At 51.1% G+C, this 13,889-nt stretch overlaps 1 protein-coding gene across 1 annotated transcript in view; it reads right to left on the reverse strand.

The window, feature by feature from the left end:
* The window catches only part of ADORA1 (adenosine A1 receptor), a 47,168-nt gene extending 33,844 nt beyond the window's left edge, over window positions 1-13,324 (reverse strand). The window contains exon 1 of the mRNA XM_038749124.1: window positions 12,746-13,324. Within this exon, the coding sequence (XP_038605052.1) occupies window positions 12,746-13,086 (341 nt within the window). The 5' untranslated portion in view covers window positions 13,087-13,324. The remainder of the gene's footprint in view (window positions 1-12,745) is intronic.
* Between the last annotated feature and the right edge of the window lie 565 nt (window positions 13,325-13,889).

Consider the following 13,889-nt stretch of genomic DNA (forward strand, 5'->3'; position numbering starts at 1 on the left):
AAACATGTGGACAGGTGTCATCAGAATAAACAGAGATAAAGCTAGATGCACATCACATAAATGTGTCATCTCCCTTTATTCATCCAGCCTCTCAGTCCCGCAGCATGTATGTTACATATCTGCAATTTATTTATATTAATGTCTGACTCCCCCTCTAGACTATAAGCTCACTGTGAGAAGGGAAAGTGTCTAACAAGCACATTAATCTGGCCAACCAAGGCCCTGAGAGCTCACCTCCTCCAGCAGGCCTTCCCAGACTGAGCCCCCTCCTTCCTCTCCCCGCCCCAAACCCCCCGTCTTACCTCCCTCCCTTCCCCACAGCACCTGTATATATGTACATATGTTTGTACATATTTATTACTCTATTTATTTATTTTACTTGTACATATCTGTTCTATTTATTTTATTTTGTTAATATGTTTGGTTTTGTTCTCTGTCTCCCCCTTCTAGATTATGAGCCCACTGCTGGGTAGGGACTGTCTCTATATGTTGCCAACTTGTACTTCCCAAGCGCTTAGTACAGTGCTCTGTACACAGTAAGTGCTCAATAAATATGATTGATTGATTGATTGGTCTTGCCTTACCTTGACCCCTGCCCAACCCTTCTGCCCCAATCCAGCTGGTCTTCTTGGGTTCCCACACTTTCTCCTCTCCCTCTCCTCCTCTTCCTCTCCCTCAGACATTGCCAAGGCCAGGGCTCTGCCCACTCTGAGCACCCAGTGCCGGATGAGTGCAGCCAGTGGGGATGACTGGGCTGACTGGACTGGGGAGGCCTCAGCCAAGGCCACCATGGGAAGGAAAGGACGAGGCTGGCAGGCCCATCCCAGGAGGCTGGAGTGGATCACAGTAGCCCAAGTAGAGGCACACTATTTTGTGAGGATAAAAGCTTAGCGCCAGATCAGCCACCCTTCTCCATACCCTCTAAAATGGGTCTCACAGAAGCGAAGAGAGAGCCCCAGTCTGGGAGGGGGGCCTGAGGAACGGCTCTATGGGAAAGGAGCCAGGGGCATGCACGTTCTGAAAACACCTGGTGATATGCAAAATAAGAGACAATAAAATGACGATGATAGCAGAGGCAAGAGCTAGTGTGTGGGTTGTAGCAGGATCAATCAATCAATCAATCGCATTTATTGAGCACTTACTGTGTGCAGAGCACTGTACTAAGCGCTTGGGAAGTACAAGTTGGCAACATATAGAGACAGTCCCTACCCAACAGTGGGCTCACAGTCTAAAAGGGGGAGACAGAGAACAAAACCAAACATACTAACAAAATAAAATAAATAGAATAGATATGTAGAAGTAAAATAAATAAATAAATAAATAAATAAAAAGGATCACAGCACTACTGTTCAGCCCATGTCCAGGAAATGAGATGTAGGGGCCTCCGCCTTGTGTTCCTGCACTACTGTTCCTTTCCAGACCAGGGACTGAACAGTTTGGGGCATCAGCTTCTAGAGGGCAGGGCTCGGCCCTTCCCAAGTCCAGGAGTGCTTCATACCTCACAGGGACTTGGGAAGGAGACATCTTGGTGACAGGTCAGAGTCACCTGGAACAGGAGACTGGATGGAAGCCAGAGACCTCAGGGGCCCTCCCCGCCCCCAGCCACAAGCCAGAAAAATTCAAATGTCCCTCAGCTGAGGTGTTCCCATGCCCCGGGCCTACTCATGGCCCCATCCAGTCACATGGTCCTGGACAAGTTGGGTTCTCCCCCGCCCCGTCCCAGGGAAGGATGGTTGGGATTGGGACCCAGGCCGGACCAAGCCCGGATGCCAACATTCCAGGAGAAGTCATACCACACTCCTTCCCCATGCTCTTTGACCTCCCCCAAACCCATTCACACCCCCAATAGCTGGGCAAGTGGGAGTCTCTAATCCAGATGTCATCTCCTTCCTCCAGAGCAGTCAGAGGCTGTGGGGAGGACAGTGGGGAGACAGGGAGGGAGATTTGAATGGGGAAAACCAAACTGGTTGCGAGCACAAAGCGTTTGTGCAGTTTCAATCCCAAAATGACCCAAAACGATCCAGAGGGCAGGCCTCAGTGGGGGTTTGAGTAGCATCCAGAGACTCAGCACTGCTCATGTCCACCCATTCTCCACTCCCCAAGCGGATGTCTCAGGGCCAGACTGGCTCTGGGGACAGGTGTGGGTGGAGATGATAATAATAATAAAAATAATAGTATTTAAATGTTTACTATGTGCCAAGCCCTGGGGTAGATACAAGATAATCGGTCCCTTGTGGAGTTCACAGTCTAAGTTGGGAATCCACCCTTCTTTCTTTTTTAAAAATATGATGATGATGATGATGATAGTATTTGTTAAGTGATTATTATGTGCCAAGTACTGTTCTAAGCATTGAGGTAGATACAAGGTAATCAGGTTGTCCTATATGGAGCTCACAGTCTTAATCCCCTTCTTACAGATGAGATAACTGAGGCACAGAGAAGTTAAGTGACTTGCCCAAAGTCACACAGCTGATAAGTGGTGGAGCTGGGATTAGAACCCATGACCTCTGACTCCCAAGCCTGGGCTTTTTCCACTAAGCTAAGATGCTTATCTGTAATGCCTTATTATGCATCAGGCACTGTTCTAAGTGCTGGGGTAAATACAAATTAATCAGATTGGACACAGTCCCTGTCCCACATGGGGCTCACTATCTAAGTGGGAGAGAGACCAGGTATCAAATCACCATTTTACCAAAGAGGAAACAGAGACACAGAGAAGTTAAGTGACTTGCCTCAGGTGACAGAGCAGATCAGTGGAAGAGCCGAAATTAGAACCCAGGTCCTCTGACTGCCAAGCCCATGCTCTTTCCACTAGACCACGTCATTTAGTCAATTCCTCACTCTCCTCCCACACAAACCTTTCACTGCAGTTACGCAGAAGGGCCAAAGGGGTGAATTTGACTTTCATCTTCTTTTTCACTTGGGATAAGGGGACAGAGAGGCAACAGGAACCAATAAACAGGGACACGAGCCAAAGTCAGGGACCGTGCAAGAGAAAAGAAGAACGAACCCTCACCCACAAAGTTGCGTGCTGATTAAGAAAGGCAAATATGTCTGTGATAATAATTACCAGCTGGATCACTGTCCCACAGCCGGGAGATTTTTTTTTCCCCATTTCACGATAGATGACTGTAATTTAAACAAAACCTGGCTAATCCCCTTATTTTATCATGGGCAATGGTCAGATTCATCTGAGAAATAAAATAATAAGTACAGACCAGTAACTCTACTGTTTGGCAAGCTTCATTAATAAAACAGTGCAATCTATTAGCATCGCTGCTCTGCACGGCAGAACGCACTCAGAGAAGGTAAACCGGGGCGTGGGGCTAATAGAGGAGCTTCAGTCTAACGTGTAGGTTCAAGTTCAGCAAGTCAAGACAATAATAATATATAATTTATGGGCATTATTATTCATTTTTACTTCTTAGAAGAATCTGGTCTTGACACAGAACAATAGGAGCATTAGTCAGATGCTTCATAATCATCTATTATTGAGAAAAAGGATCTTCTGTCATGGGGCAGATATCCGGCACCGAGGCCAGAGAAGGAGGAATTTCCTAAACTGGGCACTAACTCTAAGTGGGACCTTTCTGACCACCCATTTCACATTGCTGAGCTGCTTCTATTCCACAGTTTCAGCTCCTCTGCCTGATTTACCCGCAGTGGGTTGGTTCTGGAGATACGGTCACATTTGGTCATGGGTTCAAATCCCAGCTCTATCAATTTTCAGTTGTGTGACTTTGGGCAAGTCACTTAACTTCTTTGTGCCTCAGTTACCTCATCTGTAAAATGGGGAAGGAGACTGTGAGCCCCCCGTGGGACAATCTGGTCCCCTTGTATCCCCCCCAGCGCTTAGAACAGTGCTTTGCACATGGTAAGCGCTTAACAAATGCCATCATCATCATTTGCATTTGGGAGACAATGAGACTGGGAAGAGCACTGGGCTAGTGAGACGGAGGACTTGAGTCAAGTCTCAATTCCATCACTGTCCTGCTGTGTGACTTTGAACAAATAACTTAACCCCTCTGGCCTCAATTTCCTCATCTGTAAAATGGGGCAAAATCCTTGTTCTCCCTCCCTCTCAGATTGTGAACCTGGTCGGGGATAGAGCCTGGGTCTTACCGCTCCCTTAGTGAGACAGGGTTGGATGACAGGGTTTAAGAAACCCTTGATAAACTCCTCCTCCCCTCCCCATCGTCCCTACTCCCTCCCTCTGTTCTACCCCCTTCCCACAGCTCTTGTGTATATTTGTACATATTTATTAGAGAAGAGAAGCAGCGTGGCTCAGTGGAAAGAGCATGGGTTTGGGAGTCAGAGGTCATGGGTTCTAATCCCGCCTCCACCACATGTCTGCTGTGTGACCTTGGGCAAGTTACTTAACTTCTCTGAGCCTCGGTTACCTCATCTATAAAACAGGGATTAAGACTGTGAGCCCCACGTGGGACAACCTGATCACCTTGTATCCCCCCAGGGTTAGAACAGTGCTTCGCACATAGTAAGCGCTTAACAAATGCTGTCATCATCATTATTATTATTACTCTATCACTTATTATTATTAATCTATCACTAGTTCCTATCAGTTCCACCTTCATGACATCACTAAAATCCACCTTTTCCTCTCCATCCAAACTTTATTGTATACTTTAGACTTTATTGTATATCTATAACTATATAACTATAATTATATTTACCTTTTTTAATGGTATCAATGCCTGTCTGTTTTGTTTTGTTGTCTGTCTCCCTATTCTAGACTGTGAGCCCATTGTTGCGTAGGGACTCTCTGTCTGTTGCCAAATTGTACTTTCCAAGCGCTTAGTACAGTGCTCTGCACACAGTAAGCGCTCAATAAACACAACTGAATGAATGAATAAACACCATAAGGAATGGGTTATCCTTGTTGTTGACAGTCATGTTGTCCCCACAGGGACAATAATAAAAATAATAATAATGATGGCATTTATTAAGCCCTTACTATGTGCAAAGCACTGTTCTAAGCGCTGGGGAGGTTACAAGGTGATCAGGTTGTCCCATGTGGGGCTCACCGTCTTAATCCCTACTTTACAGATGAGGGAACTGAAGTATAGAGAAGTTAAGTGACTTGCCCAAAGTCACACAGCTGACAAGGATCTACTGAGGATGTGGAGAAAACAGGGGTCCTGGCAGGGGTGGAGGAAGTGGCTGCGGAGCGGCAAATTTTCTCATCCTACCAGGCTCCACACTTCATTCATTCATTCAATCGTATTTACTGAGCGCTTACTGTGTGCAGAGCACTGTACTAAGTGCTTAGGAAGTACAAGTTGGCAACATATAGAGACGGTCCCTACCCAACAGCGGGCTGAAGGACCCTAGCCCTGCCAGCTGGAAAATAGTGGGATTGGCAGAGATGGCAAGAGGGCCAATGGCAGAGATGAGGCTTCACTGACTCTGTCCTCTCCTAGTTCTCCTCTTATCTCTCTGGTCCTTCATTCTTAGTCTCCTTCATGGGCTCCTCCTCTGCCTCCCACCATCTAAATGTGAACATTCAAGGTTCAATTCTGGGTCCCCCTCTATTCTCCATCCCTTGGAGAACTCATTCACTCTCGTGGCTTCAACTACCACCTCTATGCAGCCATCTCCAGCCTTGATCAGCCCCCTACTTCCCCTCCACATCCCCCACCTTACCTCCTTCCCCTCCCCACAGCAACTGTATATATGTATATATGTTTGTACATATTTATTACTCTATTTATTTTACTTGTATATATTAATTCTATTTATTTTATTTTGTTAATATGTTTTGTTTTGTTGTCTGTCTCCCCCTTCTAGACTGTGAGCCCGCCATTGGGTAGGGACCGTCTCTATACATTGCCAACGTGTACTTCCCAAGCGCTTAGTACAGTGTTCTGCACGCAGTAAGCGCTCAATAAATACGATTGAATGAATGAATGAATAAGGGTCTTGCTACTTATAATAATAATAATGATGGCATTTATTAAGCGCTTACTATGTGCAAAGCACTGTTCTAAGCGCTGGGGAGGTTATAAGGTGATCAGGTTGTCCCACGGGGGACATGCAGTCTTAATCCCCATTTTACAGACGAGGGAATTTAGGCCCAGAGACATGAAGTGACTTGCCCAAAGTCACACAGCTGACAATTGGCAGAGCCGGTATTTGAACCCATGACCTCTGACTCCAAAGCCCGGGCTCTTTCCGCGGAGCCACACTACTTCAACACCTTCAGGAACAGAGGGCCCCCGTCAGGGGCAGGGAGGGGTTGGTTAGTGATCTGGTAGAGGGGAGGTGGATAAAGAGTCAGGTCACGGGGAATTGGGTGAGGGGGTTGGTGAAGAGGGCCTAGTCAAAAGGCTGGAGGGAAACAGTGGAGTTGGCAAGGGGGGAGTCAGATGTCTTGGTCAGGGGATGTGAGTGAGGTGGGATGGGAGCAGGGGAAGAGGTCTCATCAGGAAGGTGGGATGGAGAGAGGCAGAGGAACTGATCAAGGGGAGGTGAAGGGAGAGGGCAGAGGTCCTAGTCCTGGATATGAGTGAGTGGATCGGGGGGTGGGCGGAGAATTTAGTTAAAGGGATGTGGTAGGGGGAAGAGGGCTGGTAAGTGAAAGGTCAGCGGATGGAGTGATGGCTGTGCGGGGCACAGAGGGCCTGGTCCGGGAGAGATGGGCAGGTTTTTGGGGGTGAGGGAGAAGCGAGAAAAGGCCTGGCCAGGGTAATAATAATAATGATGATGATGATGGCATTTGTTAGGTGCTCACTAAGTGCAAAGCACTGTTCTAAGCGCTGGGGAGGACACAAGGTGATCAGGTTGTCCCATGCGGGACTCACAATCTTCATCCCCATTTTCCAGATGAGGTAACTGAGGCCCAGAGAAGTGAAGTGACTTGCCCAAAGTCACACAGCTGACAAGTGGCGGAGCCGGGATTTGAACCCATGACCTCTGACTCCCAAGCCCGGGCTCTTTCCATTGAGCCACGCTGCTTCTCATAGGTAGGTAGGTTGGTGGATAGGGTTGGAATGGAGAGAGGGCAGAGGGTCTGGGGGTGGTTCAGAGAAGAGGAAGCAGCTCAGTTGCCACCACTGTAGGAACTGCCCAGGTTCCCTCTTACAGGACCCCGGGGCAGCACCGAGGGGATTCTGAGGGGCGGGGACCAGGTCACTCCCAACTCAGAGCAGTGTCAGCATCTCCGTTAGGAGGGACCACCACAGATTCAGGATTTCATCCCAACCCCTGGAAAGCCTCAACCCAGCAGGAGGAAACCGCGATGGCGGCTGCCCTGCCACAGGAGCCGGAAGGCAGAGGCGGTGTGAAGGAAGATGAGCTGCTTCTCTTTCTTCCTAGCAGCAGCGGCGGCGGCTGCCACAGCCACTGTCTATTTCTGGGAGGCCACCCCAGAAACCACCACAATCATCCCGGCTCCCCTGGCCCTCCCTGCCCTCCTCTCCCTGTTCCCTCCTGCCTCTATCGCTGTTTCTGCTTCCTTCTGCTCTCTTTCTTTCTGCTTTTTCTGCCTTTCCAGTTTTTCCTTCCCCTGATCCCCTGCCCCTCTCTGCACCCCAAAATATGGCCACTTGGGAGCAAGGAGGGGAGGTGTCAAAATGACCCCCACAGCCCTGCGCTACCCTAAAGCTGAAGCTTGTTGTGGACAGGGAACGTCTCTACCAACTCGTAATAATAATAATAATTATAATAATGATGGCATTTATTAAGCGCTTACTATGTGCAAGGCATTCATTTATTCAATTGTATTTATTGAGAGCTTACTGTGTGCAGAGCACTGTACTAAGCACTTGGGAAGTACAAGTTGGCAACATATAGAGATGGTCCCTACCCAACAGTGGGCTCACAGTCTAGAAGACTGTTCTAAAGCACTGTTCTAAGTGCTGGGGAGGTTACAAGGTGATCAGGTTGCCCCACAGAGGGCTCACAGTCTTAATCCCCATTTTACAGATGAGGTAACTGAGGCCCAGAGAAGTGAAGTGACTTGCCCAAAGTCACACAGCTGACAATTGGCAGTGCTGGGATTTGAACCCATGACCTCTGACTCCAAAGCCCGTGCTCTTTCCACTGAGCCACGCTGCTTCTCATAACCCTTATGTTATATGCTCCCAGTGCTTACTTAGTATAGCACTCTGCACACAGTAAGCGCTCAATCAATACAACTGATCGATTGATAAGGGGGCCCCGCTCCGGAAGCTCACTAGGGTGGTTTCGGCATCAGCAGAAGGGGTGGGGGGAAAAGACCCCGGAGAAGTAGTTCTCCCACCCCAAGGGCCGAGCTCACCCCACCTCACTCACTTTATGAGGGCCCTCAGGGAAGAAAAATCCACCCAAGGACTCTCTCCCTCTCTACCAAGCAGCACAGGAAAAAACGAGAACTGTCAGGGCCAGAGGAGAAGCCACCAGGTGAGCTGAGGCAACATCTTGTCACCTGTGGGACGGAGCGAGGGAGGGTGGCAAGCGTCACAGGGCGAGCGGGAGATTGGGCAGTCTGTTGGGTGAGTGGCAAGAATTTAAAGGAGAAAAACTGCCACCTATTAAGTGTGCATGGGCACAGCCACACTGATGATGATGGCATTTGTTAAGCGCTTACTATGTGCAAGGCACTGTTCTAAGCGCTGGGGAGGATACAAGGTAATCGGGTTGTTGCACGTGGGGCTCCCAGTCTTCATCCCCATTTTCCAGATGAGGTAACTGACGCACAGAGAAGCAAAGTGACTTGCCCAAAGTCACACAGCTGACAAGCTGCAGAGCCGGGATTTGAACCAATGACCTCTGACTCCCAGCCCGGGCTCTTTCCACTGAGCCACGCTGTCTACCTTCCTGGCCGCAGGACTGGGTGCTCCCAGACTTGGCAGCATTCAGTCCCACGACCTTGGTTCAGTGAGTCCTAGGATGGGCCCAATTGCCTAAGTGGAGCCCACCCTCACTGCTGTTCCAGCAGAAACCAGAGCATTCAGATTAAGGGAAAACACCACAAACACCCAGAACTATTTTAACCACGGGGTTCAAAGGGCGGCAGCTGCCCGGGATGAGACGGGAGGCTTCCCACAGGTGGAAGCGGAGGGAGGAGGGGTGAGGAGAGCAGACACACTCCAGGGAGGGTCTTCCTAAGCCCCCAGTTCTCCCACCGGCAACAGGATGAGACTCCGGGTGGCCGGCACAGGAATGATCTCCAGACCCTCCCAGCTGGGCCAGGAATGTGGCCTTGATGGGGGACCCATGACCTCATCAGACCAAGGCAAGAGGCTGGAGCTGGGCAGAAGCCCAGAACATGAGAGTCTGTATCAGAAGAAGGCAGATAAGAGTGAAAAACAAAATTCTCCCATCACTTCCCCTGTACCTCCCACCTGAAACTCACTTCTTCAAATCCACCAAATCATAGCTTTTCCCGCCTTCCTGAAAGCCTACCTCCCCCAAGAGGCCTTTCCCAATTCATTCCCACCACCCCTGTCACCTCTTACATACTGTGTAGGAAAGATCATGGGACTGGGCTTTTCCCACCTTCCTGAAAGCCTACCTCCCCCAAGAGGTCTTCCCCAATTCATTCCCACCACCCCTGTCACCTCTTACATACTGTGTAGGAAAGATCATGGGAGTGGGAGTCAGATGACCTGGGTCCCAAACCCAGCTCCACCACTGGCCTGCTGTGTGACCTTATGGAAGCCACTTCACTTCTCTGTGCCTCGGCTTCTTCATCTATAAAGTGGGGGTTTGCTATAATAATAATAATAATAATAATGGTATTTGTTAAGCGCTTACTATGTGGAAAGCACTGTTCTAAGCACTGGGGTAGATACAAGGTTATCAGCTTGTCCCAAGTGGGGCTCACAGTCTTAGTCCCCATTTTAGAGATGAGGTAACTGAGGCCCAGAGAAGTTAAGTGACTTGCCCAAAGTCACACAGCTGACAGGTAGTAGAGACGGGATTTGAACCCATGACCTCTGACTCCCAAGCCCGTGCTCTTTGCACTAAGCCACAGCTGCTTCTCTATCTGTTCTCCCTCCTACTTAGACATGAGCCCCATGCGGGAGAGGCACTGTGTGGATTATTTTATATCTACCTCAGTCACTGGAATACAGTAGGTGTTTAACTAATACTACCATTATCATCATCATCATCTCAACTCCCAGCCTTGGCACTTTCACACCTCACGAATTTATTCATTTATTTCCCTTTTGTAACACTCCTAGTACTATCAGTTGTATCTTTGTTTTTCCTCCTTCCCCTGCTCTATACATAGACTCTATGTCTTCCTGTCTCTTATCAAATAGTGAGCTCCCTGAGCTCAAGGCCAGTGTCATCTTATCCTTTGATTGTTCTCTGTTAAGTACTCAATTCAGGGCTCTGCCCACAGTCACAACTACTGAATGAAAAACATCACCTTTGGGGGGAACCCCCTCCTTTTGAGTCCTAAATGCCCACTTCTAAGATCTCTCTCTCTCTCCCCCCTGGGACTAGGTGCCCGTGCTCTGCACCCTAATCACTTGTTTCCTCTCTCCATCTCACTCCCTTCCTTCCCCACACCCGCTTTCCTTCTCCAACTCTGTGACCTCCCCCAGTTCCTGTTCCCCTTCTCACTCTGCATAAACCCTTCTCCTCTTGACTCCCACCCATCCCACTGTCCAACCACCTCTCCTCCAGCAGAAAACCGGGCTCAGAAAAATTGGAGAGCCATGTCCATCCTGCCAGTCCCCTGGCTCTGCCCAACCGTGGAGTCCTCCAAGCCTGGGCCTGTTACCTAAGAGTTCTAGGAGCCCAGAGCTGACAGACTGCCCAGCCCAGAGTTTGCTTCCAACTATGCCAGCCTCTCAGGTAACAGCAGGAGCTGCCCAGCTCCGAGCCCTGGAATAACCCAGCTGGCACATGCATGCTCACTTTCTCAACTTCCAGCCAGGTGCCCTGGCACCAGGAGCACTCGGCTTGACCAGTACCATCCCTACTCGCCTCCCCTCCACGCCTCATTCTGGTCCTGGAGGAGCTGCTACCTGACGCAGGGATGGCAGGGCTGAGGACGGCTGAGGGCAGGCTGAGGACAGACTGTCAGGGCTGAGGATGGACTGAGGACAGACTGGAGGGGCAAGGATGGACTGAGGACAGACTGGAGGGGCAAGGATGGACTGAGGACAGAGTGGAGAGGCAAGGATGGACTGATGACAGACTGGAGGGGCAAGGATGGACTGAGGACAGACTGGCGGGACAAGGATGGACTGAGGACAGACTGGAGGGACAAGGATGGACTGAGGATGGACAGGTAGGACTGAGAATGGACTGAGGATAGGCTGAGGGCAGTCCAGCGGAGACAAGGATGGGCTGACAGAGGGCTGGCAGATCTGAGGAAGGATTGAGGATAGGCTGAGGGCAGACCAGCTGAGGATGGACTGGTGAGGCAAGGATGGACTGTAGATGGACCGACAGGACTAAGGGCAGGCTGAGGATGGACTGGCAAGGCTGAGGAGAGACTGAGGATGGGCTGAGGGTAGATTGGCAGGGCAAGGATGGGCGGAGAACAGGTCGGTGGGACTTAGGGCAGGTTGAAGATGGATTAAGGATGGGCTGACAGCAGGCAGATGGGGCAAGGGTGGGCTGAGGATGGGCCAGCGGGGCTGAGGATGAAAAAAAGGGGTGGGGATTCCTCCCCACCACCACTTTCTCAGATGTGGAAGCTCAACCCTGCAGACTTTTTTTTAATGGATTTGTTAAGTTTGTTTGCTATGTGCCAAGTGCTGTTTTGAGCACTGCGGGGGAATACAAGGTAGTCAGGTTGTCCCACGTGGGGCTCACAGTCTTCATCCCCATTTTACAGATGAGGGACCTGAGGCCCGGAGAAGTGAAGTGACTTGCCCAAGGTCACACAGCAAAAAAGTGGCGGAGCCGGGATTAGTAAAGTGGCAGAGCCGGGATTAGTATCCATGACCTCTGACTCCCAAGCCCGTGCTCTTTCCACTGAGCCACGCTGCTTCTCTAAAAATACCATGAGCCAAGCACTGTTCTAAATGCTGGGGTAGATACAAGGTAATTAGGTTGTCCCATGTGGGGTTCACGGTCTTCATCCCCATTTTACAGATGAGGGACCTGAGGCCCGGAGAAGCGAAGTGACTTGCCCAAGGTCACACAGCAGAAAAGTGGCGGAGCCAGGGATAGAACCCACGACCTCTGACTCCCAAGCCTGGGCTCTTTCCACTGAGCCATGCTGCTTCTCTAAAAATACTGTGAGCCAAGCACTGCTCTAAACGCTGGGGCAGATACAAGGTAATTAGGTTGTCCCACGTGGGGCTCACGGTCTTCATCCCCATTTTACAGATGAGGGAGCTGAGGCCCGGAGAAGTGAAGTGACTTGCCCAAAGTCACACAGAGGACAAGTGGTGGGGCCGGGATTAGAACCCACCACCTCTGATTTCCAAGCCCGGGCTCTTTCCACTGGGCCACGCTGCTTCTAAGCAGCATTTGCCCCAAGTCTCCCAGAAGGACATGGCAGCCAACTAGGGCCTACAACCTGGATATTGGCCAAGTCTCCCAGAAGGACATGGCAGCCAACTAGGGCCTACAACCTGGATATTGGCCAAGTCTCCTGGAAGGATGTGGCAGCCAAGTAGGGCCTAGAACCTGGATATTGGAACTTTTTGTCCCCTAATGGAGCCCAGAGTCCCCTCTATGTGCGACCTTGCCCTGCCCACCCATAGCCCCTGGTCCAAGTCCCTCTGAGCCGCCCGAGCGCCACCCCCCATCCCCGCCGCCCACCCAGGGCCCTGACCTGAGCGGGACCTTGACCCGGAGGTAGCGGTCGACGGCGATGGCAAGGAGGGCGAGGATGGAGCTCTGCGTGAGGATGAGGACGGGGCAGGCCACCATGAGGCAGGTGTAGAAGTGAGTCCTTGGGCCGATGTTGATGAGGATGGCCAGCGGGATGACCAGGGCCCCCACGGCCACGTCGGCCGCCGCCAGGGACACGATGAAGCAGAAGGTGGCATCCCGCAGCGCCGGGTTCACCTTCACCGCCCAGATGACCAGGATGTTCCCGGGCACTGACACGAGGGCGATGAGCCCCTCGATGCCGATGTAGGCGGCCTGGAAGGCCGAGATGGAGGGCGGCATGGTGGGGGCATCGGAGCCCGCCTAAGGGAGGGCGGGGAAGGCCAGCAGATGGGCCCAGGGGCGAGGACCAGTCCAGGCCCTGCTTCTCTCCACCCCGCCGCTCCCTTATCGTTCCCGGGGATGCCACCGCGCTCCTGAAAATAGCCCAGCCGCCAGCGAGCCTCGGTCCTTTATCGGGTGTGAGGGAGCTGAGCACTCCCTGGTCCTCCCCGCCCCCGGCTCCGCCTCCTCCTCAATCTCGGGAGGAGCCAGCAGGAAGGGCAGCCCTCCAGCCAGCCCCGGGGATGGACAACCGCGGCTCATCCTCCGCGCTGGGCACTCGCCACTCTCCCGATCCGCAAGCCATCACATGGCCCGCCACTCACCGGGCTTTTTAAAGCGGCAGGACGCGACCACCCAGCCGGCGTCACCCCTGGGAGGCCGCAGCCCAGCCTAGTGCCTTTATTATTCTAGTCACTTCACTAATAATAATAGGGGCCCAGCCTAGTGCCTTTATTATTCTAGTCACTTCACTCATAATAATAATAACAGGCATTTGTGAAGCGCTTACTATGTGCAAAGCACTGTTCTAAGCGCTGGGGAGAGTACAGAGTAATCAGGCTGGCCCCCATGGGGCTCGCAGTCTTAATCCCCATTTTACTGAGGAGGGAACTGAGGCCCAGAGAAGTGACTTTTTTTTTTAATGGTATTTATTAAGCGCTTCCTATGTGCAAAGCACTGTTCTAAGCGCTGAGGGGGTTACAAGGTGATCAGATTGTCCCACAGGGGGCTCACAGTCTTCATCCCCATTTTACAGATGAGGT

The sequence above is a fragment of the Tachyglossus aculeatus genome, chromosome 7 (assembly GCF_015852505.1).
Source record: "Tachyglossus aculeatus isolate mTacAcu1 chromosome 7, mTacAcu1.pri, whole genome shotgun sequence".
Lineage (NCBI taxonomy): Eukaryota > Metazoa > Chordata > Mammalia > Monotremata > Tachyglossidae > Tachyglossus > Tachyglossus aculeatus.